The following is a 27042-nucleotide window of genomic DNA, read 5'->3' as shown; positions in this document are numbered from 1 at the left end:
CCATAAAGGTGTGTACTCTTGAGTCATCGGCCTTACCCAAATGTTGGTTATTTGCATCATTGTCTTTTTTTCTTATTCTAATATCCAGCTCATCAGATTTTTCAAAACTTTGTTTTCCTCCTGTGAACTTCTCCATCACTGTGATACTGGCACCCCTAGTGGTACCAGTATCACATTGCATTTCTATGTGTTAATTGAGTTGAGAGTTCATCACTGAAAAAGGCTGTTGGGATGGATGGATGGATGGATGAATGAATGGAAACATGTTACAGTGAGAGAGATGAGAGATGAAAGACACGGACAAATGCAAAGCAGAAACTGCGACAAGTGTGTCTTCTTCTCTTTGATGTAAATAATCTGAGGTTTTTCCTTTTTTTAAAAAAAAAAATCCATTAAAACTCTGGGTGTGTTTGTTGCTTAGCTTCTCTGGACCATTTTCATACAGCCTAAGTAGACCCAAAAGCCATCTCCCTCTTTCTGTTTTTTCCCCTCACTCACACACAAGCTGCTGCTTCAAACAACTGCAGAAAAATCAGAGAAGCTCTGGTCAACACGTGCTCTGCAAGAGAGCCAGAAGCAAGGTTTACATGACTGACAAACATCACCTCTCTGGCTCTGTTCCTCGCACAATACTTCAGTTTGCAGCTGCTTGTTCATGTCCAAACTGAACACAGGCACAAGATAACTGCAACTGAGCCCATCTACAGCTGTGTGAACATGGTCCACATGTATTTATCCATATTTATTGATGTATGTTCTTATGAATTCCAGTCCTGTCATTGTATTATATTCTTTACAAGACAAATGATCATTAAAGGAAACCCTTGTTTGGATCCATTACGTAACTTTGTTGGTGGTTATTTGTTCATTTTGTGAATTAGTATGTTAAGAATTTTGTATGTGAATAAACCATCCTTGTAATTATATTGATATATCGGCATATCTTACTTTGATTAAAACTTTCTACAACTGTCATAGTGTGCACATAACAATGTCTTGTGACCTTTCCAGAAGTAAATAATGTTACATACTGTAGTTTATTGATACATAGCAGTACCATTCTAGCATATTGTTATTATTAAAGTAAAATGCTGCATTCAGGCACTGTCAAAAAAAAACCTGTTTTAACTTAAGAGTTTTCATGTATTGTTCCAAAATGGTAACCCCAACTGCAAGCATTGTAGTCAGACCAAGAAAATCAACTACTTTTGAGATTTCATGTATTTGGAGCCGTTCATTAGCAACAGTTTCTCTTAAATTAACAGAATCAATTGTATTAAAGTTAAAAATATAAATATTACATCAATCGATCAATCAATAAAACGTTATTTATATAGCACTTTTCATACAGTAAAATGTAGCACAAAGTACTTTACATAATGAAGGCAAGCAAAACCAAAAGCTACACACAAACACACACATTATACCCATTTCCCAATCTGTAATTATATTCTGGGATTCTACTGGATATTCCTGTATATTTTTCCATGATTTACAATTTCAAAAAACATGTTATTTATCTTATACTGACCCTTTATATCGCCCTTCAGATCAGCCTCTGTCTGAAACAGGCCGTTTTAGCTCCTGTCTCTTTAAAGCCCCCCGCCTGGTGCGCTCATTCAGTCTGTGTAAGCAAACACTAGTAGTCAGAGTTCTTTCTTTTTTTTCTCCATAATTTATTCAATATATACAATAACTTCTTGAATACATCTATACATGTTTGAGCCAAAATCCAATCTTCAATATGTGAGATAAATCTTAAGAACCTTAGCAACCAGCCATAGCTACGGAACAGAAGGCTGTTTATGTGTGACAAACATGTCAGCTCATCAGCAAAGTACAAACAAAGCGTTCAGGGCAATTTGAAACTCTGACTTTTGACTTGCAGGAAGTATTTCTACATAATGTTAACCTCAAGTTTTGGAACTTCATCATAACAATAAATAAACCATGTATGTTCCCTTTTATATTGGATTCAAGTTAGATGTAAGTGCCAGGGAACCCTCTCTGACACTTACATCTAACTTGAATCAGAAAGAAAGATAGAAAGTACCACGGGTAGAATGTGATCCCGACAGCAGCAGCGCTTGATGGAAACTGGCAGGCTTATATATTCTGCCACTGGCAATGACCTTGATCCTGACCATAATATGTGGAAATCTGCTCCAGTCCTAACAGCAAAACTACACAAAACGCTATAAACATAAAATAATTTATACTACACTACCTTAATTTATGTTACACATTACAATAGTATCATAGAATACTAGATCAGCAGAATAAGTACACTAACAACCCAAACATTACACATTATATATATTTGCACAATCAAGAAACAGTTAACACTATATTCAATACATCATTTTGGCAAAGGTTATACCACAATGAGCTCATTGTGTTGAGGTTACCAAACTAGGCAAACTGAGTGCAAATGTTTGTCTCCACAGGGTCAGCCACAGCTACAGTATCTCTAAAACACACACCATTAATACATGCAAGGACTTTCAACCCTTCTAGTTGTTGTTTGTTTCTTTTACCAGTACTGTATAAAACTGTGCTACAAAATACTAGAAATGAAGAGGACTGTCATTACAGACAGACACACTATTCCATGTACTATATACTATATACTATATAATCTATATACCAAAGTTATCTTATCCAAGGCTACTGCTATACTGACAATGGGTAAAACTTTATCAACCATATACTGCCTTCAATCTCAACAGTACAAAAAACCTTGAACATTTTCAAACCTATTCAACATGTTAATCGAAGTTTAAAACCTGAGGCGGTGAGAAGGCCTACCATTTGAAAATAAGTGCTGCAAAAGAAACACTCTGATCTAGCCAAGGGCAGTATTCTTCAGTTCCACACGTCAATTTTTTGTAGAGTGATTGTATCGACCATTTTGTCAAGAGTTTGTTAATCTTTCCTGAAAATGTAAAAAGAATGCAAAAACCACTTGTTTTCTCTCTGCCGTTCAAATGTGTGCTCTCCTGTTTTGGTATCATGGTGTTACTGCGTGAGTGAGAGATTCAGTCTCGCTCTGTGCTGCTGATTCTTTTTCTGTGAAACAATCTGCACCTTTCTGACCTTCCTGCGTAGAAGAAATGCATTTCCAAATCTCACTGGATTAGGTAAACTGTTTTCTCCACACCCGAGATATCAATAAAACAAATGCAATTTTGTTCATCCCCTTTATATTCCATCTCTATTCTGGCTGCAGTGTTGAAGCAACAGAGTCGGTTGCCAAAGGCAAATCCCTCAGCGGCACAGCTGAAAAAAGTTGGAGGAAGAGAAGAAAGAAAGAAGAAAACAGAAAAATGAGAAGGATCAAAAGTAAGAGAAAGGAGTGAAGAGGGCAAAACAGGAAGGAGAAAGAATGAGAGAGATTTTATTTTGGCAGCAAATAGTTAGTGAATACACCTACTGTTGTACTGTCTAACCTCAGAGACCTTCAGTTCACCTCAACGTCCTCTGATGAGTCGAATGTGATAGTCCTCTCTTATCAGTGGATGGTTTCATTGCCTCACAGCACTGTCTCCTGTAAAAACAACCTCCCCTCTCTCTGTCATTTGCTCTGCCTCACTTGCTCGTTGCTCTCATCTCCTTTGATATGTGACTCACTTATTTCATTATTATGCAGAAATACCGGAAGCAGCCACACAGCCAGGTTCTGTTTTCAGTCGACAATCAATCACACTGAATATAGCATCTCTTTTACATCCTCTTCCTCTGTTCTGGCTGGCTGAGTGATGTTTTTTGCTCAGCTCGGCGCACTCCAATGACAGTGCTCATTAAGCCTGCTTACCGGGGAGTTTCTTTTAAATTCACAGCTGAAAATGACCTTCAGCTCTCCTCTGTTGCTGTGCTGCCATTGCAGCACTAAGAGATTTTTTAACAGCAACTTGAAGCCACACTCCAAACAATCACATCCTGCATCCTGAAGTGCTGAGAGGGGTCTAATTGCAGTCTTGCAGACGACACACCCACCGCACACCCCCCTGCTATTCTTACCCTAACCAGAACCGTCTCAATCCTCATGCCTAAACCTACCCAAGTGGCTGTTCTGTGAGTGTACAGAAAGGTCTACTTTGAAATGTTTGCCTCCAAAGACCAACATGCACTTGTGCACTGTGAGTGGAGTGTCCATGAAGCTTGCATCAGCATGCCTGAGCATCCTTCAGCCAGACCTTTCTCATGATAACCTATGAAAAAGCTTCAAAAACAACTATTTATACTCCAGATCTGTCCTGATTCTTGTAATATAACTTGGTTATGAGATGAGCAGATAAATTAGAGGCATGAAAAGACTGCTCATCATAACCTTGTTCATGGGTCGATATCAGGCTCATCTGGCAGGCATGGCCAATCGATGGGGATCTCTGGCATTATCCTGTATTATCTCCTAATGACGCTGCCAAAGTTCAAGAAGATTATGAAAAGCAACAAAGGGTTTAGCATCATTTTAGGCCTGACAGTCTCTTACTTACCCTCAGAGCTGCTCTGCTCTTTTCCTCCCAGAATTAGTCTGTCTTTATCTCACATATAAACATAAGAGGCTGCAGGCGAAACACACTTTCTCTTTCTGCATACACATGAGCACTCCAAGCTGCTTATCCAAATCAAAAAAAGATTAATATGCATCTTAACCACATTTATCTTCCTTGTCTTTATTGCAGACAGGTTGTTGAATAGCCTCACCCATGAATCTGCATCCATGCCCATCTTAATGACGGCTGCAGATGGCGATGCATCGCCTCACTAACAGCTTCTTTTACACACGTATTTGTGTGTGCGTGAATCCCAGCTGAGAGGCAAAGCCAGCAAACGCATCAGGCTGAGCCAGGTCTTTGATATACCGTCACCCTCACATTCTGCTCTGCCAGCTGTGTGTACACCATGCAGTGTTTTGTTATGTGACCCCAACTGATGATGTGGAAGTCTGGCTTTATGAAGCTGCCTTAACCCATATCCTTATGTTGGAAAGAAATACCATGAGTACATTTTCTCCAGAACTGTCACATAGTACATTTTTTAGGTACTTTTCTTGAGTATTCTGCTCTAATAGATTTTAGAGGGAAATGTTTTACTCTTTACTTTACAACATATACATTTACAGAATATTTTACACTGCAGATTCATATTTTATATCAGAAACATGTGATTAGCCTCTAAAGTCAAACAGCCATGTCATGTTCTTCGTTGTGTCACACATGGACTTAAAAGATACTGAAAATACTGTTCCAGTGGTGAAACATTTGACAGACAGACACGTAAGACAACAAGACGTAACAAGCTCTGTTTCTATAGTAGAGGGAGATGAACCTGAATGAAACTTTAATTGTTGTTGTTGTTGTTGTTGTTGTTGTTGTTGTTGGTTTTCTTTTAAAACTGGAAGTACATTTTCTTGATAACAGCTGACCGAAAGTATATGTACTTTACTTAAACCTGCATCAGCTTTTTGGCCACCTGGGGGCAGCAGAACACATTATGGACACAAAATTTGTTGATATGGCAAACTTGTTTCTGAACAGCTTATTAACACAATCAGAAGAGTCTTGTTTCTGTTTGCCTGTTGAAGTCCAATGTTCACTGTCATTCAGCTCTGGTTTAGCCTTTATCAATTCCTCAGAAAAATATTTTTGCTGCTAAATGCTCCACAGTGTTCACCAGCTAACTTTGTTTGCCATTCGGTGCTGAGCAGGTAGTATACAGTGGGTCTTTAAAGCTTTATCTCTGAAAAAAGAGAGTGAACCAAGACATTAAAGTTGCAGGCAGTCAGCTAAACAATGAGCTTAAACTCCCTTTAAAATTTTGTAAAGCCAAGGGCAGCTGCAGAGTCGATAGAGAGGTGATAATTCTCTGCAGGTTTATCACTTCGAGTGAGGCCTCTGATATTACACATTATCATTTGATATATTGTTATAATAAAAATATAAATTAATGTAGCTTTAAAATCAATATAAATGTAGGACTTTTACATGTAATTTAGCACTGTGGTACTGATACTTTTCCTTTAATAAAGGATCTGAATCATTTTTTCTCCTCGACTGGATTTTCATACGTTGCAAGCAGAAATGGTGGGTAGGGCTGATTTATTTTGCTCTTGACATTTTTAAATCTCTCCTACTTGGGACTGGTCCAGGCTCACTACTGCACTCTGGATTGGTCTATATATGAAAATGGCAATATAGTGTGGCAACTGAGATGATCTTATGAAATATTAAATCAGAAAGATGTGTGATATAACTGTCACAAATCGCTAAACAGGCAATGAGACTATATCCACAAAACTGCACAGAAATATCTCTGTCTTTATGGTCAGATGTTTGGCTCTTCCTGCTGGCCTCCTCTGGGAAGTCACTCAAGGTTCCTTAAAAGATGAAAGTGCACACAGGCCGTCAAATGAATTGTAGGTGTTGCGGGACCGGGTTTTGTGACCAAATTAAGATAAGGTCCAGCAGTTTCTGTACCTCTAGAGTCACTCAATTCCTCCTCTCTCCTGCAGGACCACAAAAGCTCACTGACCAGCCAATTTCTGCATGCCACTGCAGAGCCAAATACCCTTGAGTCTTCCTGCCATCCCCAGCACCCTGCATTCCAGTCACTTTGCTGCCTTTCCTTCCTTTCCGTCTTATCTTTCTGCCTTCATTTTATTTCTTCAAACCCCCTTTTTCCCCCATATCTATCACTTTTCCACATTTCTTATTCTCTCTGTTGCTTTCCCTTTCGTCCTCTCTGCTGCCTTTCACTCTGTCCTTCCCTGTGACTTCATGTTTCTGCTGAGGTTGTCTTCTTTCGTTCATCTCTTTCTCTCAGACACACAAACACCCAACCACCCATCTACACACACACACACACACACACACACACACACACACACACACATACATCAGATAGAGAGAGAGAGAGAGAGAGAGAGAGAGAGTGAGAGAGAGAAAGAGAGAGAGAGACGCTCATACCAACACAAATGGTTTGAACTGTTTCATTAACCTCCCACTATTCTCTATTGACCCAATCTGGGATTGCTGAAAAAGCCCAGCAAGTAAACCAGTGTGACTCCCACTCTTGACGTGTGAGTGTGACAGTTATCTACCAAAAAGGGGACAGATGGAAGTTTGCCTGTGCTGAATCTAAAGCACACTTTTTTTAGTGACACCTATAGATAACAGGCTCTCCCATAAATGGTTAACACTTTCAATTAACTCAAACTCTGCTGCCAGTTTAATATGCCCTGCACCTCAGGGGAAACCTCTCACAATTTGGCCAATTACCCATCTCCACAAACCTCTGCTTCTAATGCATAATATGTATCACTGACAGCCGAATTACACACAGAATGCATAAGGCATTAAGGGAGATCGTTTGGGGAGATGGGGTAATTTCAGAAGCTATTTCCCAAGGGCTAATGTTGTATGAATATGGTGTTTGTTTGTGTGTTCAGTCATAACAATGTTGAGGTCTGATGCAAAGTAAAACTTAATTCCTGTGGGGATAGTCTTCAGGAGTCACATTGCTCTTCATCTTAGCTGGCACATAGTCCAAAAATGAATTATGTTTAGATGTCTGTAAAGAAAGAGCTAAAGATTTCACCAGATCTGAATAAAGACACTTTTTGCTAAAACATTAATGAGCTCTGAATCAATCAAAATATGTCTAGTTTCTAGTTTTTGGTTTGTTTGTTTTCTTTGTATTAAAGCACTTTACACTTCACTCTTGGGTTTATTTACACATTTACAGTGACAGTGTTAATTAAAACCAAGGCAACAACTGAAATTTGAGATTTTAGAACACATTAGTGCCATCAGAGGACAATAACAAACTATTTCTGAAACATAACCACAATATCTGTAGTCTGTGTTTTCAAGGCATAAAAAGTAAGTTGTCATAATTTGGGTGGCCTTTTGGATGAGCTGCATTCTAAATAGGCATTTAGGCATTCTTAAATAAAATATATTGTACCAAATAGGTAGAGCTCAGGTGTTTTCTTATGGACCAAGATTTCATCATTTTGGTGTAATTCACTTTAAAATGTGTGTCTTGGCTTGGTTTTACTCATAAATACACCACAAGAACAAATCCCAGTGAAGTAGTTTGTTTGTTTATTTGGGCTTTTTTGCCTACACCTCACATATTAAAGACCCTTTTTTCTGTCTGTCCTGCTTTTGGTTTTCTGGACAGCTCACAATCAAGAACAGAAAGAGAGGTTAAATGAATTATCCTCAAGATTTCTGGACATCAATGATCAGTAATAGGCTGATCTAGCATCCTAAATTGCTTTCTGATAAATTAACATAGATTTCTGGGCATTTTGGGTTATTTCGACCCATTTACATTTAGAGACAAAACAGGGGGGGGGAGTCACACAGGTGATAGAAATAACAGCCTGATTACCAAAGGATGTAATTAGCCATCCAGATGCCTTTTGTGTGTGTTTTGTAAAAGTGTACATAAAGGACTTTCTAACCCATCACTTCTGTTTGCCCCTAATGAAAGCCTAAGCTGTAACACTGGGCTTCATTTCAACATAATGCTACTTAAATGAAGATTATATAGAGAGAGTGAAGTCTTTTGGGAGTGAAGTCTTTTGGGTAATCCCTTTTCTCCAGTTTGTTCTGTTCACAGATGACCACCAGCAGCACAAATCTGTTTTGGTGATGAGCACCTTACCAAACCCAGCTTTGTGCCAACTCGGGGCTAGTAAAAATGGCATCCCACTCTGTTTGTACAAGTACATTAAATCAGATGATGTGTCGACTATCTGCTTCTGTTGAATTGGACTCAGTGATTGTGCTCTGGTTATATTGTGAATTTGGGAAATCTAGGATGGGTTTCTTAATACAAAATCTGAAAATACTTTAATTTATATTTATATCATTAGCAAGCTTGCACACCCACACAGGTGGTCTGACTCACAACTGATATGTCTGATTTGATCTCTGCTCAGGTTGAAGTTATGGAGGTATTATGTAGCCCCACCATACTCCATATAAACTGTATGTGTATGACCATCAAACTCCAATTTTAGGACTTTAAACTTGACACAGAGACAGTGATAATGTATTTTCAGAACCATCCACAAGTACGTTTTTCCTGCTGTGAGTAGGCATGATTTATTTTCACTTTTCTTTGCTATTACTTTTTCAGTGACGCATATTTTAAACCTGCTTAGAATATGTATGTGTAGAATTGTATTTATGTATGTATAGTATCTATTTGAGACACAAGTTTCAACCTTTTTAATAGCAGATGTTGTGACGTGTCCTACCATTAAGGCACAGGTGTCAGGGATAATATTAACAATGACTGCAGGCCCTGGTAAAAAGGATGTAGAGATAAAGGAAATGACTCCCATTCCAACAGGTGAACAAATATAACCAGGAGAGTCAGGAGGATGTCAATCAAACTTGAGAGGTGGTCTAATCAGGCATAAGTGAAAACACCTGTGAGGGTGCACTAACTGTGTGTGTGTGTGTGCCTGCCAACTAATTTCTTTCAATATATCGGACCTCTGTCATAGACTGATAAATGAGAGCCAAGTGAAAGCCACCACCGTCTCATCCCTTTGTATTTATTGTGTGGCAGTACTCTGTTGTTAGTAGGTCACCTAATGTCATTTAATTTCATGCTCAGAGGAAAAGGTGATGAGGAGGCCTGATGAAGTGAAGACAGTACTGTAATCTTCAGAGTAAAGTTGTTTAAAAGCTTCAAACATTTTTGCTGCAATGCCAACTGCATGTCTCTGCACCATCCTTCTACCTGTCTGACTTTTCTCATTGTATTTACATCAAATGCTATTCACATCACTGATTAAAAGTTGAATGAACAAGCATTAATCAAGGCCAGTAACCATTCTACCTCATGATGACTTTCTACTGCCTGACCTGTTGTGCTCACCATCTGTGGAGTGTGTGGTTTCTTTGAGGGAGAGTTGGTCCAATATGTAACTACTATTACTGTTATTATGCTTGTTAACAAAATCATTCTGCATACAGTTTTGTAATTCCTGCGTGCCAAAGAGCTGGCGGTTGAAATTACAAGTAGTGTCTGTTATTTATGATGACCTTGCTCTTAGATAAGATGGAGGTAGCTGCTAAATGCCATGCAAAGTGAATCTCAAATGGGTTGTCATCACAAACCTGTGCACATAAAAACCATCTAAATTACTCCAGTATTGAAATGCAGAATACATAATCCTCCATAAATTATAAAAGACATAGTGCATCAAGCAAGACTTTGCTTATTAATTTAGTGGCTGTGACTCTAAATTTACACAGACTAATGGGGCTGGTGAGAGTACTCAGCAAATCATTAAAATTGTCAACTTTGATCATTGGGGTCATTTCAGAACCTCTTTTTCGCTTTGATTTTTTTTTTTTTTTTAGCACAAAGCTGTCTATGAGCTGCAAACAGACATGATCTTTATATATATATATTTCTTTTACAACTCAAGTCCAACACTATTATTATTTCATGATGTTGGACTTGCCATGAACTTGACTTTAATTGCATGCTGCCAGTTGCTATGACGATGACATGGTTTGTTCTTCTGTGTTGGCAAAACACCAACACGCTCCCACTCAGAGTCAGGTTCGACTACTCGCTTGTTTCTCTCACTGGCAAGCACTTGAACATATGAGAGCAGCATATATACTCTAGAATGAAACATTGATCATTTATCAACTGTGACCTATATGCACACAATTGATTTGTAACTATTGATAATGATTGTTTACAGGGATTTGAGTAATTGGTGTCAGTAGGTAATTCCCAGTTGGCAAAAATGACATATATCCTATATAGTGCTTTAAATACTCTACTGGACAGATTGAACGCCACACTTGATGGGATGTTAATAATGATGGAGAGTGCTATGACCAAAATCTGAGATCTGGTGACAGGTGGGCCATAACTTATGATTCCCCTTTCTTTTCTTCCTTATTTTCAGCAAATCTCATGTGTAGAGTCAAATCAACAATATACTGATGTCTGATATATCGTATCCCTCTGTACTGTAGACCTCCATTGTTGTCCAAAATCTTTAATGAGTCACACTATTCCACTGGGTGACATTTTCATTCACCCTGAAGGAACATGTAGGTTGTTTAAATGGCTCCACATCATTTTCAGTCTCCGGACAGTAGTTCCTTATACAGCAGACACCTTTGTGCATGTGTGGGAATATCTGAACAAAGACAATTTGATTGAATAATAAATATTCACACTTGTCATATAGATCAGACTCTGACCCAGACAGAAAACTCTTCAAGTCAAAAGTTTGCATAGCTCTATAAAGTATTGCATCATTTACAGTTAGTGGCATCTGCTTTAGACAGAACTATTCTCCTGAGACTGAAAATATGATCACTGTTATTTGTCTCTTCATACTTCTGCATATAGAAAAAAATACATTCCAAACACAGTTATGTCGTTCAAATCAACAACTTCCGAGAGTTTAATTTTTCTTCCAGAACATCCATCCATTCAGTAGTTGCAAACATACTCTGTAATAAAGATCACTGCATATAATATTTATAGTGCAATCAATGGCCCAGGTAGCATATTGCAGTATGTGAAGAAATCAGCAATTATTGTAGCCTTGTATTTATTAAGCCTCAGCGACTAGTCTCAGCCAAACAATTCATGCTCGTTTAATTCTAAACTAAGATGCTATCATAAAATAAAGCTCTTTTTGAATAAGTGCAAATATTTTAGAGCCAGTGCAGTACTTACTACTCAGCCTGTTCAGCGTTCTAATGGGATTGCCAGGTCTTGGTTAATGAGAGAAATTGCTTACATTCAAATATTGCATTGTGCCAGACGGTTTCTAACCAAACATGGCACCCAGATACAGGCAATTACATTTGGTACAATCAAAACTTACAGGACATCTTGGATTTTTTCCATACAGTCAGGTAGATCATCAAATGTCTCACTCAGTAATGAATGTTGGGATTCTGGCTCAGGCTAGGGCTCAGGAGCCAAAATATGATCCACACACACACGTAATCAAGAATATTCATGGCAGATTCTGATCTGATTATGCCTAAGTAATGATCAAGCTGCTGTTTAATCTCAATAGCTTTCTGGTGACAGATGTGCTAACATGCTCACTCCTTAAGATGATTGACTGACTGGAGATGAAGGGAAAATTACCCTTATAAAGATGTCAGCTAATGTTACACTGCCTTGCTTTTTCTCTATGGCAAAACTCTATGTTTTACGTTTAAAGCAATGAATGAGTCTGGCTGCTTGGCGACAGTTGTTGCAGTCAAATCTAAAATCACATCCAACTCCTGCTCTCAAGTCTTTCCACTTTAAATCACTCTTGTAGCATTCATTGGGATGCTGTTGCTGCTCTTCCTCCATGTCAAACTATCTTTAGGGCTTTTTGTCGTTTCAATACCACATGCCATTTCATCCTTGTTCTCTCGGAAACAGTAGACCCCATAGAGGCGGAATTTTTTATCAGGAAAGCCCAGGTGTCGGACACCTGGATGTGATCCTCCACAGCGGGAACGAGGGTTGACTATGGGGTAACGGATGCTGCCATCTTCCAACCAGCCAGCTTCACAACGGTCCAGCAGCTGGAACTTCCATGCTGCATACAGCTGACCCACTTTGGCCACCACTGAACCATCTCGAATGCAAGCCTTTGTCGCCTCTGCATAGTTGACCTTCTTAAACCGTTTGAGGAAGTAGACTTTGCCTGAGGGGATAAAGTACAAGAGGAGAGCATGTTTGTTGGAAAAACATGTTAAAAACAGGTTGAAGGGAAGCAGAGTAAGTGCTTTGTTCAAAAAGACTAAAGGAAAGAAAGAGAGAGAAGTGAATGAGAGAGCGAAGCCCCGGGGACAAGCTGAACCCAGAGAGTAGATATTCTCAGTTTTCCTGTGCTCTCTGCCTGATTGTGTTCAGAATATCAAATTATTCCAACAAGCATCTCAGCAGTTGCTTAAGATCTGTAGGTAATACTTTGTCAGCGGACAGCACTTTAACTCAAATTTTCTGTTAAAAGATTTCCATTTTTGCTTTCATATCGCTTCAGGGGAGACTTTCACCTGGCAGTGTTAAAGAAATTGGTAACCTGACTGCAGCTTCTCCTAAGAAAAAAGCAAAGGATAAAGAACAATAATAGAGAGCCAACGGTTTCTTCCATGAAATTCATGTCCGCAGCCTTAGCTTTGCACTTGATTCAGCTATTGATTTTATGTTTGTTTATGTGACTTGTGGCTATTAGGGAGGCAGATATTATCTCATATTTCCCCCGGGGACATTCAGTAAATACCTTCCAGCTGGACTGAGAAACAGTATCGGTCATGACCACAGATGAAACCTCCTGCCCACAACAGACTGTCCACAATAATTAACACACAGGGGAAGCCATGAGCAATCGTTTACAGTTTGTGTCATACTACCCTTTTCTCACTGTTGAGAGGCACTGATGCTGTTTCTTTTTATACTTTTAACTATTTCAAAATGATTTGTGATTCAAATGAAGCACATTGTCTTTGATCTGGATAATAAAAACATTGATTTTTAGTATGCAGGATAAGTTGTCATTTCTCTTTGAAATTTCAAAGAAAGTCATGTTTTCCCCAGCTGATTTTTTTCATTTTGCTGTTAACTAGTGTTGCACTGTGTTTCACTAATATGATGTTTTAGATGTAGTTTAGAGTAGTTCAATATTTTGGGGAATAAGTTTATTTGTTTTCTTTCTGATAGGTGAGAAGATTGATGCTCTTACACTTCCTTAATAATCAATGTTTTCATTTTTAATTATCAAAATATTGATTGGGAGTGTCTATCTACAAGAACAGAGTAATAGAAACCTTTTATTATACCTTTTCTCTTCATACATGTCAGCTTGTTTCAACTGCCTCTACACCTAATAATATATGTTCACACTGCATAAAGTAATCCAACCTCCTACATTCCCAAAGTCTGTTTGGGCTCAGAAACTTGAAGGTGACAGAGACAGACTCTCCATGGGAATGTGATGTAAATGAAAGAACTTGGAGATAAAAGGTGATGCTTGGCACCCAGAGGAGACTGTGGCCCTAACAGGGCAGAATCAACACAGCCAGATCTAAATCCAATGGCCTTAGGCCTGGAAGATCACAGGCAGAGATGAGAGATAAGGGCATCATTTCCCCACAGTCCAATACTCATGATACATCCTCTTTCTATGCAGTTGCACAACAATTCAGCTCAGCCATTGTCTTGTCTTTATCCAATTGGGAACCACAGATGCCGGATACTCTGTTGGATGTTTTTATTTAGTTGTATGATCAAGTAGATGGACTACAAAGTATTTCTGATCTCCAGATTTTTTTCTCTCACACACACACATGTACCCACTACAACCTCTGTATCTCTCTGATTCTCACCATTGAGTTTGGAGGTGAAGCAGAAAGCATCGTAGCGCTCATCCTCCTTGTGCCTGTAGCCATAGTTACGAACACCAGCAGGGGTGTCCTTGCGGCCGCATTGGTCTCTGGGATGAGAGATAGGGTACTGGACTGAGCCGTCCTCCAACCATCCAGCATTACACCAGTCTAGTCCTTCCAGCCAGGCCTGTAGCAGGAGATAATGTAGGTTAGTTGGTCATACTGGAAGATTAAAGACATCATTAAGAGGAGAAAGTATTTGGTTTATCTCCTCTGACATACTGCAACTCAATTTCTCTGAATTTTTATGCTTTTTAAAATAGAAGGCCTGCAGTAAGATTGCTGTTGCTAATCTTATGCATCTCAATTTCAAACCTACTGCTGCTCTAAAACAGTTTATGACTGGGGGCTGTAGCAAGTAAGAGTGTTTCTACAACTAAAAGAGTGGCCTATAAAAGGATGTACTGTAACGAAGGTGTGATCTACATTGCTCCCTGGCAGTGTCTGTTAGAACCACAGGGACAGTGTGAATTTACCTTGTGCAGTTGAGGGTGAGAGGCCAGAATAGCGTCCTGCTGTTTGCAGGCATCCTCAGCCTGGTGGTAGTTGAGCTTATAGCGGCCCTCACGGGGGTAGTAGGGAAACACAACTCCTATAGGTGGACAGAAACAGGCCAACTGCTGTGAAAGTGTGACGCTGTGAAATTCAAACACATTTGATATAATGCACTAAAATTTAATGTGAAGTGAAACTGTTGTTGTTGTTTTTTAATCAATTTTTTAATAAAAGCCAGTCAAGCTTCAACAAATATCCCTAATGGTTCATAATTCCTGACCTTCGAGGTCAAGGTTGACAAATCCTGTGTCGTCTTCCATGTCATTAGTGACCTCACACTCATAGCGTCCATAGTCATCCAGTGTGACATTTTGGATGATCACTGAAGCATCACCTGGTCCCGCCTCCTCTAAAAACACACGGCCTCTGTATGATCCAAACACACGCTGCTGTCTGGAAAGATTTGAAAGAAATGTAAGTATAACCATTTCATATGATATGATATATGATTAAAATGTGTAAGGGTTAGGGTTAGGGTTAGGGTTCAACTTGAAACATCATAGACTGAGATAAAAATCAATGTATGATATCTGAGTGAGTTCAAGGAAAAAATGAGCTGTACATAGGTAACTGTGCACAGTGAAGCCCAAACACCCAACTGCACTACATGGTAACACCATTTATAGTATGTGGCAGTGGAATTAAATCTGCTAGTAATTTCAATTTTGAATTGAGTCTTACAACTGAAAGACAGGAAAATCAGATCAAACCAGAAGATACTGACTGATCGACTGGTTAATTCCAGTTGCAGGATTTACCTCCCAAGTGCCACAAAGACGTCCTCAAACTGCAGTGCATCTGTCACTTTGGTCCATTTGATCCGAATGCGAGCAGGATCTGTGTTCTCTGGCTCATGATGGAAACGGCAGGGCAGAGTGATGGAGCCACCGCGGTGTGTCATCACTTTACCAGGAGCTGTCTGCACAATCACAGCTCCTGTGTCATCCTCTGTGGGAAGAAGGAAGGCAATTTTGAATGGCTCGGTTATTAACATACAAGTGAATTCACTGCTGTTTGCTGTCACACTTGACCTTAATCTTGATACTTACATATGATAACTCATACATTTCTAATCATAAAATTCAATCTTATATTCTCTTTATGTAAAACCCCCACAAATTGAATTAGAGTGTTGGCTAATAAAGCATGTGCTGTTTACTTGTACTGTCACATTAGTTCCTCAACATCCAGCATATCAAGTGTTTTTTATCACACTAAAAGAGTCTAGTGTGCATCACCACTTACTCTTCCATCCAGTTCTGTCAGATTACCCACTCACAATTTTAACCTAAACCTCTGAAGAGAGCAATTCATCAAAATGACCCAAGACTAATGGTAACTACAGGCCTCTTCATCCAAACAGGCAATAACAAGATCTGGTTTGCATTTTTGGCAGGCATTTCCTCAGATGCTGTTTGCATGTCAATGCCCCAGCAACCAAAGACAACACACAACACATTTGGTGCAAGTATTTAAAACGTTTCATTAGCAGCTGCAAGAGGTTTTCTGCTATGTTGTGACCAGATAAAGGCACCTACAATTATCCATGCCAGCCAGCAATTAGTCCTGTCACTGCTTACTGCTCTCTGCTAAGTTGTTTATCACCACTAGCCATGAAAGCATCGAGTGGTGTTTAATCAAAACCTAAAGCGCATAATTTCCCCAACACTGAGGGCTGTGCTGCAACATACTAATGCTAACATCCAAAACAATATTACTATTTCAAAGAGGAGACAATTTTACAGACATTGCTCGCAGCCATAATGAGCTCAGCAACTGGTGATAGTTGCAGATCGGGAAGAATCATGTTGTTTTTATCGCAATAGAGTCTGTCTTGTTGTGGTCAGGGTCAGGGTCCTTGTATGAAGGGTGGTGGGATCTGGAGATGGGATGGTGCAGATCTCAGCAGGCATGTTCTGGTAAACCCACTGTATACTACCTGCATGTTTGCTAAGACATTAGTCATAACTTTTTTAAGATGATACTGTCTCAGGACTGTGTGTCTGTTAGCTTGTTGTGTTATTTCTCTTCCTGCAAGTGGCCAAAAAATACTGTAGGACAGATTTAATTGCAAATTTTGGGTTACTTGTGTTTTACAAACAATTTAAACCACATTAATCTTCTTTTCCAAAGCATTTCAGAGGAACATATTTTATTTCTATTCAATTATATTATCTGATTTTAGTACTACTAGTTTGCTTCATCTGTAAAGTATAGGTACAATTTTGTATAAATATTTTACAAGAAAAACACCACAAGGATATTTAGCTATGTCAACTTGCTCTTTCACATATTAGGCTACTAGATATTTTAGAGACTAAACATTTAACCAGATGATACCAAACCGTATATAAATGACTGAACATGAGCTCCATGTTTATGAGCTGCAACATTCAAATGATAAATGTTGTAATGCATAATAATAACACAATAATATGATAGCGTATTTGTAGTAACTTATTTCGCATCAAGAGTTTTGCTTGGTAAAAATTTGAATGCAGGACTTTTACTTTTACTTTTTCTAAAATAAAGTGTTTGAAATACAAAATCAATGGAGTCATTATCTTGCAGGCAGAAAGATATATATTTATATATCTAAGAAACAGGAACAAATCTCTCCATTAGTTTCTACATCACAGATAGCTGGGTCTCATGCAGGCCAGTCTTTTAATCCCTGATGTCACCAATTTTGATATCATGTAAAATGTTTGAATTCATCACAGTCTTCAGGTGACTATCTGCAAGCACTGCTTGATGAGGTATTAACAGCTTTGAGGATACATTAAACTGAATTCTAGGTTGTGAGGATTCTCAATAATAAGAGTATAACAAGTTTATCTGTACAGCCCGATAACATGTACAATTAATGTTTAAATTACCCTGAAATAATTCTTAAAATATTGAAATCTACATTACGAGAGTGTCAAACTTCTTCATGTGAATACACTGAGTGAGGCAGCTATCGTGTGTCATCTTATATCTTATATATTTCTGGGCTTATTTCATTTCATAAGAAGAGAAGACATTGATGCTTTGCAGATTAGTATTATGAAAAACAAGAAAATATAAAATGATCTTACCAAGTACATGTACCACTTTTCTCCTTCCTTTCTCTATGTCCGAGGGCTGGGAGGTCACTGAGAGGGCAGAGGTCACGATGAAAACCACAAAGAACATTTTCCCAAAAGTCAGCAGTAGGGGCTGCTTTGAAAACTGCAGGAAAAGGACACAAGAGAAAATAAAGAGAAACATAGGTTTACAAAATATGGATAAATTAAAGAAGTAGCACAGTAGTAATCCACGAGTGGGGGGTTACTTTGGCCTATAAATGCATTTTGTTGTTGAATTTAAGATAAATATTCATGTGTATTTATTCCTTTCATAAATTAAATTGTGTCTATTAAGACAGTTTGACATCCTTAATGCCCAGGTATTCAACAAAGAGTAATAATAATATAACTACTAGAATAGGCTATATCCCTCTTACTCCTGCATTTTGTCCTCCTTCACTTCAGTTCACTCATGTTGACACCACCACATAACACACCAGAGAACAACTTTAAGTGTAAAATGTGGGTAGTTTAGCTAGTCAATAAGTTAAGCACAAAGGCAGCAGATGATTGGTTATTTCAACTTTATCAAAACGAGAAAATAAGGTTACTATAGTATGTTTGGTGTTGACAGTCATGCTTTCAAATAGCTTAGCAGTCTGCTACATATGCCAGCTTTAAACTGCCTGCTGTGCAGCTCACTGTCACAGAATGAAAAGAAGAGATAGTCCCTCACAGGATAGTCAGAACTTCAAGGTTGCTTTGCACTTTTTTTTATCTATACAGCCATGAGCTGAGTAAAAGAACAGAAAATGTTTTGGAAAGTTGTGAGTGAAACAAGCTTGGATCAGCTGTATAATGTCTCCTCCGGCAGCAGAATTATGGGGGAGCTTGGCTGCCCTGAAAAGGACAGAAGCTCCCTTAAAAGCCTACTTTGAGAAATTTAGGGGGAGTTCAAAAACATTACTGCCCATTTTTGTGTCACAGGTTATAGACTTTGTTTTTATTACATCATAAAAGGTAGCTGATTGCAATCAACTGACCCCCACCCCACCCCGAAGAGAAGTAACAGAGGTTTGTATTATTTTACCTTATTTTATATTATAAACAGTCATTGCGTGGAAAACATGAGCAACACTACTGAATTATTATATAAATGCTATATAGGAATAGTTCCTAGCATGGGCCCACTAATAAACGCCTGCCTTCAAAGCTTAGCAAGATATTCAGGGCTGAATACAATATCATGGTACACAGTTGGGCTATGTACTGCACTCACCAAAGGACATACACACACACACCAGAGAGCCTCTCAAAATAGAGCCACTAGCTCAGCGACAACAAAGGTACCACAGAACTTTTATAAAGCGCCATCAATGTGCTTCTAGCGACTGTCGAGGCTCCATCGGACTCTGTGTTTCCGGTGAGGACACGGACAGTTTGGCAGTACCTCCTCACAGCTGGTTAGCTCTGACTGCCAGCTCTACATTGCTGTTCATGCTACACCAAGCAGTGGTCAGTCTTAATCCATTTTGGGGCCAGTCTTATAAACTTCTTAAAATTATTCTTGGTCTTAGACTGGTGTTAGACTGTTAGGATAGACTAGTCTACTTAAGCCTCACTGTTGCATAAATATTAAGACTGACTTAATTTGAGTTAGGACAGTAAGCCTCTATCCCTGGCTAAGCTTGAAGTGACATCATTGTTGCTATGGCAACAATTTGTTAAAACATCAGTTAGTAGAAATACAGGTACATTGATGGGTTTTGTAACAAAAAAGGACAAGAGAGGGGCAAGTTTTACATTGGTAACAGTGCAACTTTCATACAACACTGTGCTTGCTCCATGCTGAAGATAGCAAATGTTTGATTTTTGAAAAGAGCCCTCAGAAGAGAGAGAGTCTTCAGGGATAGAAGCAATCAATTAGAGAGATACAATGATCAGGGACATGGACTAGTGGAGACATTTCAGGTTTCCTAAAGACTCTATCCTGCTGCCTGGAAATTTGAGGATGCCAGAAACCCTGTAACAGCAAGAAACCAAAGTGTTCCTGCAGTTGTGTGTAAGTTACCCCTTTTCCACCGAGCTGGAGCCAGTGCTGGTTCGGAGCTAGTGCTAGAGCCAGTGCTCAGTTGGTGCTAATCCAAGCACCTCTTACGAACCTGTTGCTTTTCCACCGGCAAAGAGTCACACGATTACGTCACTGTATAACGTAGCCAGCGCACGCCTTTGAAGCACTTCCATGATTCACTAGTGAGAGGCAGCAACATGGTGCAAGGCATCTAGCCTGCCGGAAATGAAGAAGAAGAAAAAGAAAAAGAAAAAGAAGAAAAAGTAGAAGACGACGCCTCTGGCAAAAAAATTATAAAAATAGTACTTTTAATCAACAAATCTTTAACCCTCTGTAAATGCCACGCTAGTCAGCTAATGAACGTTAACCCTGTTAGTCTGCTAATAAACGTTAAAACCACCCCCTGTCCGCTGACGTAATCGGTTCTTGCTTTAGACCAGCAAAGAGTTGGTGCCTGCTCTGGCACCCGTTCTGAGGCTCCGGGCTGGAGCTTTGGCGGTGGAAAAGCAAAGAACAGGTGCTTAATCAGGCTCTGGCTCTGAACCAGCACCAGCTCCAGCTCGGTGGAAAAGGGGTAAGTGTGTCTAAGGTTATAGTTCTATGCTTCTTCAGCAAGGTCCAAGACTTCTCTAGTCCTTCATAGAGTTTGAAAACATGGGCCTACAATAGGCTACATGATAGAACTCTATTTCCAGTCTTGATGACCTGGCAAGGACCCACACAGGGAAGAAGGATTCCACTGATTATGAGGACACAGAGGGGATTGTAAACCGTCTCAAACTGATGCTATATGTGGAACAGAATCACCCCCAGGGAAGCACTGGGACATCGGTTCATCGGTTACAATGAAAAACTTTCCCACTGACACTAATAACAACCCTTATGTGACATCAACCCATTTGACCATAGAAGCATGCCCACTGACGAAGCCATCAGTTGAATTCAAGCACTTTGTAATATACAGTGAAGTGATAAGTTGGAGAGGAGCATCCATTACTAGTTTGGATGACCCACTTTCAGCTGGTGATGAAAACACTGCTGGCAAACCACAAGACATCGCTGGCTTAGATGAAATCTGCACTGCTGGCCCAATTTACAGAACCACTGTCACAGCTGACAGAACCACTACTGGCAATAACAACAGACCACTGGGCACATATAAAGAAGCATCACCTGCCCCTGTTAATTACAATTCAAAACGTATGTGAAGTATAATTTAGTCTTGAAGTGATTTAAAAAAACTCAGTCTTAGTCAAAATCAAAGCTTGGAAAAGGATCAGGTGGTTCTTCTCCAGGATGATGAAGCATGTAGGTCGTTGCCATGTAGTGTTTTGACTGAAATTAGGCACACCCTGCTTTAATGAGACATGGTGATGCAGTGATTAGCACTCATACTACACAGCAAGATGGTTGTGGGTTCTAACATGCCTTCCTGGAGTTTTCATGATCTTTCTTTGTTGCATGAGTTTACTTCGGGTACTTAGATTTCCTCCCACAGTCAAACAACATGCATGTGGTGCATGGCCATGGGCTTTGGCCCACCAACTTGGCGCTCAGGCCCACCCAATCAGAAGACCTTTTTTACTGAGCATGTTGGGGCTGGTGTTCTTCAATACACATGATTAATGATGCTGTTGCATCTGTCAGCTGTGGATATGTGTAAATATGTGTCTGTCTTGCCAGGCTATGTGATGCTGTTAATGTCCGTCTTGGTGCCCGTTACATTACCTCTAATGATGTATAAGGCTTGCATGAATATATTATGGTGCATTCAGAACCTATTGGTCTTGGACAGACTAGGTCCATCTGATTTTCTCTGTGCCTCGCCTGCAGCTGTAAATGATCTGAGTGTCTGTTTTTAAAGCCAACGTATGCTAGATAAAAATGTATTATGTAATAAAATACTACATATTTTATATATTATGTTTTCTCAAGAATTACTAATTAATGATATTAAATAAGAAGCTAAGTCTCATTGAGTTATCAACATGTACATATTCAGGTTGGCACTTAATAAATAGTTATATAATATAATAAATTACATAAATTAATAAATTACATTCGGCAGGACACTTTCAACAGCATATTACAGCAGCTGATATACTGTAATAGACAAAAAATAGTATGCACTCATCTCATTTTGTTGATTACATTTTCCTATGCACCTGTCCACCAGATGTGCATTAGACAACTTTGTTTGACCTCACTTTTAATCAATACAATGGTGTGTGCTAAAATGTCTATCTATTCTATAAGGTTTGGAGCACACATTCCAGGCCTAACATATATCCACTAGGCATTTTGGCAACTGCGTGTATCTGTGTGTATCCACATGGCAGCACAACTGGTAGTTGCTGGATCATGTGACAATATAATATTAGAGAGGTAGGTAACCTAAGAACTTGCACCAAATTTGAGTATTCAAATTTGCTTGTGGACATCTCCACTTGAAAACATTAGAAATTAGGCAGGTCTGGCCTGTAATTATTATGTTATAACTTTATGGGAAATTTGGTGAGTAACTTATATAAGTATGATATGGATGGCCTCTATATGGGAGTGACGTGAGCAGCAGTTAAGTAAACTCAAACGGACCTACAGGTGGTTCCTTGCTATGCTGAAGGGAGTATAGTATACAGGTAAGGGGTAGTTCAAGCATGTTCAAGCTGGACAGGTTCAGGGAGGGGTTTGTAGGCTCTAAGTTATTTCCTATTTGCTGTTTTAATATACATCTAATTGCTAATGTATATGTGCCTCTGCCAAAAAATACACTTGTTTGTTTTAAAGGCTTACTTGACAGCAGCAGATGAAAATCGCATAAATGTCAACAGTGAAAGTGAATTGCATGTCTTGGACAGGGGTTTTAACAAATTGACAAAGATAAAACAGACGAGTAAGATAAAGTTTTTGGGATCCAAAGTTCCTTTTTTATAGGAAACTAATTTGCTACCTGGGTTTTCATCAAAGATTAGGATGAGGTGGCATGGGTGTTTTGAATATCTCATACATCAAGTGCTAGAGGGGTAATTGTGTTGATTGATAAACCTGTTCCAATGCAGATACATGATGTGATGAGGACCGAACTGGGAGGTTATTCATGATTCATGATTATTCATGTGTTTCCTCTACATGAGGAGATAGGTCTGATAAATGTGTATGGACCCAGCGGGGATGACCCAGGTTTCTACAGCAATCTCTTTCTGAAAATCTTAACGTCTCCTGGCAAATACATCATGGATGGCAACTTCATCCGCACCCTTGACCTTGTAAAGACATATCTTCTGGTTCGGATGTTGCACATGTGCAAACTAGGAAAACAATACAGTCCGTCTTCCAAGAAATTAACCAAATAGACATTTGATAGCATTTTAAATCAAACACTCAATATATTATTGTTTCTCTGGCACACACCAAACACTCCAAAATTTGTTGAATATCAAGGGCCAACAAATTGACCTATATTTTGAGATAAAACACCCCTCAAAATAGGCATGCATTAGATGGTAGGCATTCAAAGTAAATATTACAGGACAAATAACAAAATCTGAACAAGCCAAGTAAATAATGATTTTGTTAGATTCAAAGATTAAAACATTACAGTGACAAATATTTCAGCCATGCACAAATAATGAACTTCTGTCACTTTGTTGAGTATAAAAGGCCATAGCCAACATGCTGAGACTTAAACAATTGTATTATGACCAAGGACAGAAACATGCCTTGCTTAGAATTATAAGGCAACAAAGAGAGAGTAATAATTCACACTGGGGATGATGAAGGGAAAAAGATAGTTCTGTGAAAATCTTTATTGCTCAAAAGACATTAACAATTTAGATATACAGTCTGACTTTTTAGGGAGATTCAATATTCCTCAGCTTTGGAAGGGAGAAAGGGACTCTAAGGAAGCTATAACCATTTCAGAAATTTCAGTGGCTTTCAGATGGTCTGTGTTTTAAGATAAACTGGTCATCCCTCTGCATGAAATGGTTAAAGAATCCTGTGCCAATGGGGCCCTTCCACAATCAATGAGAGAGGTCTTAATTGTGTTTCCTAAGTCAGGTAAACCTATGACTAAATGTGGGAATTGGCATCCTATTAGTGTACCAAACTCTGATACAAGGAACCGTTGCTTTGTTATGGCAAGAAGATTATAAAGCCAACAAGGGGCATAAGACATGGCACTCCTTTCAATTGATGCAGAGAAGGCCTTCAAAAGAGCTGAATGGCCATATCTGTTTCATGACATCACCCATAATGGGTTTGGAGAAAAAAACTGTAATTTGACAAACCTACTACATGAACAATCATCAACAGAGGTCATGACTAATGATGTGGTACAGAAGGCTTTAAAATAAGCAGAGGTTGCCTCCAGTGCTCCCCTTTATCGCCACTTCTTTTTACTCCAGCGATAGAGCCCATTGCAATATCGGCCAAAACGTATTCATCCAATTCAGATGGTAACCATCAACAGCAGAATCAAACTCTTTGCAGATGATGGCATCTTGTTTTTAAAAATAAAGAAGTCAGCTGAGGGATGTTTTGGTTTATTTTACAGTTTTCTGAATGTGTAGGAGTTGTACGTGATGTTAGTTGTAAGTGCCCCTGTCTTTTGTATTAAATCATGTCAAAGGTCATTGTGTTTTTAAAAAGATTAGACTCCTCAATCCCTGGTTGGATGTAAACTAATTAAGATATTTAATGAGGAAGAGGGACAGAATCCAAGTGTACACATCCTTAAATTTAAACTTTAAGAGAGTTCCACTTACCTTGGCATTAACATTGCTTGACGATGAGAGAAAATTGTATCCATTCATTAGGAACCTGTCATGCAGTCTGTATTACAGTCTGTAGACTATTGGATGTCCTTACCTATTTCTCTTATTGGAAGCATAAACATAAGGGGTGTAACAAATAACCGATTTGATCAGAAAATCCGTTTTGATTTGAACGATGCGAGTCCATCGGTACACGGACCCCTGAATCGGTTTAAACGTAGCATGAACAGGCCGATGGCCCGATTACAAAGTTATGAATCAGTTTGTTGCTGATGTGCTGCTGAAAGCTCGGTTTGCTCCCTGTCTGCGTCTCTTTCTTTCTCCCATAAAAGTCACGTCAGGTAGAGCTGTATTTGCGAGGGAAAGATAAAAATGTCCGACACCGACACTATTCACAACGCACCGTCGATCTTAAAGTATATACATGTATATGCAAAGAGTGTAAAATCGCACTAAAATACACCAGTAGTACAACAAATCTTAACACTCACTTGGTAAGACGGCATGGAGAAACAGGCGATGAGGAGGCTAGCTCTGCTAGCACAAAGACAGACATACAAGACTTCTTCCAGCCAAAACTCAGCCACAACCTGGCTAGAGCTAAGGTAATAACAGCTTCAATAGCCCAGTTTATTGTTAAAGACCTAAGACCATACTGTGTCGTGGAGAATGAGGGCTTTCAGAACATGATAAAAACTTGTTTAGTTGTTTCTTTGGCTCTAATTTGTGCCAATAGTGAACTTAAATATTGTTTTTTTCCCTACAGTGCAATATGTTACACTAATAAACATGACATGTTTCTGAATTCACATGTCAAAAATAACAAATATACTTGTTCTCTAGTCTTTCATAAATCTATTTGAAGGCAAGCAATGCCACATTTATAATATTAACTTACGTTAATTCATAATGTAAAATGACAGTTCCTTGTTTAAAGTAGACAATCAGATTGTATTATACCCCATCAAACTGAACCGTACTGTTACGAATCGTATCATATCGGAATCCTACTGAATCGAATCAAACCGGATCATTTCATTTTAAAATGTATCGTTCCTGTATCGTATCGTACCCCATGTATCGAGATACGTATCGAATCATCATGTATTGGAGAGATGCAAACCCCTAATAAACATACTAAGAATTAACATATTGCCAAAATGTCTTTACCTTACCTTCTACAAGAAATGCTTATACACTGCATATGGGCATGCAACAAGAATTTTTTGGGGTGAGCTGATTTGTATGACTGATTTTTTTTTTCTGTTAAGATGCCCATGGAACCTAAGGCTAATATTTTTGGACTGTATCCTCCTGATCTTCTTTGAAGTCAGATTTCAAATTAATTAATTTGTGCCTATAACACACAAAACACTTGTTAGAACTCTATTAGAAGAAAACAAAGACTTAGTATGGGGGCTTGGATAAAGAACATGGTTCAATGTATGTTGATGGGAAAAATTACATATATACTCAGATGTAAACTGAATTTGTATGAAAAGATTTGGGGACTTTTCAGACACTTTAAGGTGACTTGGGAATGTACTGACACAAGGAAACCATCTGTATAATCTCTGAAAGATTGTTTCAGCTTTATTATATTTTTATCTTTTTTATTGTTGTAGTATATGTATATTGTATTTATAATAGATATATCTTTCCTTTTTTTCTTTTTTACGATTGTATTTGTTGTTACAAGGAAAGAAGTCGGTGAGGGTAAAGATGGAAGGGTTTAAGGGAAGTTTACATGGCACCGTTGATGTAGTGCCCCTCTTGAGTGTCTTTAATGTGTGAACAATAAACATACTGTTAAAAAAAATAAGCCATGGTTCACAGTCAGACTAAGACAACTTAATCAGACCAAGGAGGACTCCTACAGAAGGAGTGATGGATCCCTGTACAAGCAGGTCAGAAACTTGCTGACAAAGGAGATCAGAGAAGCTAAAAGAAGCTACACTTGAAAAGCTAAAAAACAGGTTTTCAGCTAATGACTCTGCATTAATGTGAAGAGGCCTGTAAGACATCACAAACTACAGAAGAATTGTTTGCACTTGGAGGCCACCTATGTAAAGAACCATCTAATGCAATGTTGAAGTCACCACCCACAAAAATCAGTGCAGTCTGGTATTTTGATA

The 27042-nt window shown here is 38.8% G+C and overlaps 1 protein-coding gene across 1 annotated transcript; it reads right to left on the bottom strand.

Annotated features, from left to right (window-relative positions):
* Positions 1 to 12323: 12323 nt before the first annotated feature.
* On the bottom strand, positions 12324 to 18699 carry hapln4 (hyaluronan and proteoglycan link protein 4). The gene is made up of 7 exons (XM_053322365.1): positions 18673 to 18699; positions 18092 to 18224; positions 15770 to 15959; positions 15232 to 15404; positions 14933 to 15048; positions 14397 to 14583; positions 12324 to 12715 (listed from the first exon to the last, which is right to left on the bottom strand). Exons 1-7 carry the CDS (start codon positions 18697 to 18699, stop codon positions 12324 to 12326), a joined length of 1218 nt encoding a protein of 405 aa, XP_053178340.1.
* Positions 18700 to 27042: the final 8343 nt, after the last annotated feature.

This window comes from Scomber japonicus, chromosome 7 (assembly GCF_027409825.1).
Source record: "Scomber japonicus isolate fScoJap1 chromosome 7, fScoJap1.pri, whole genome shotgun sequence".
Classification (NCBI taxonomy): Eukaryota; Metazoa; Chordata; class Actinopteri; order Scombriformes; family Scombridae; genus Scomber; species Scomber japonicus.
This window is presented reverse-complemented; position numbering and strand designations above follow the sequence as displayed.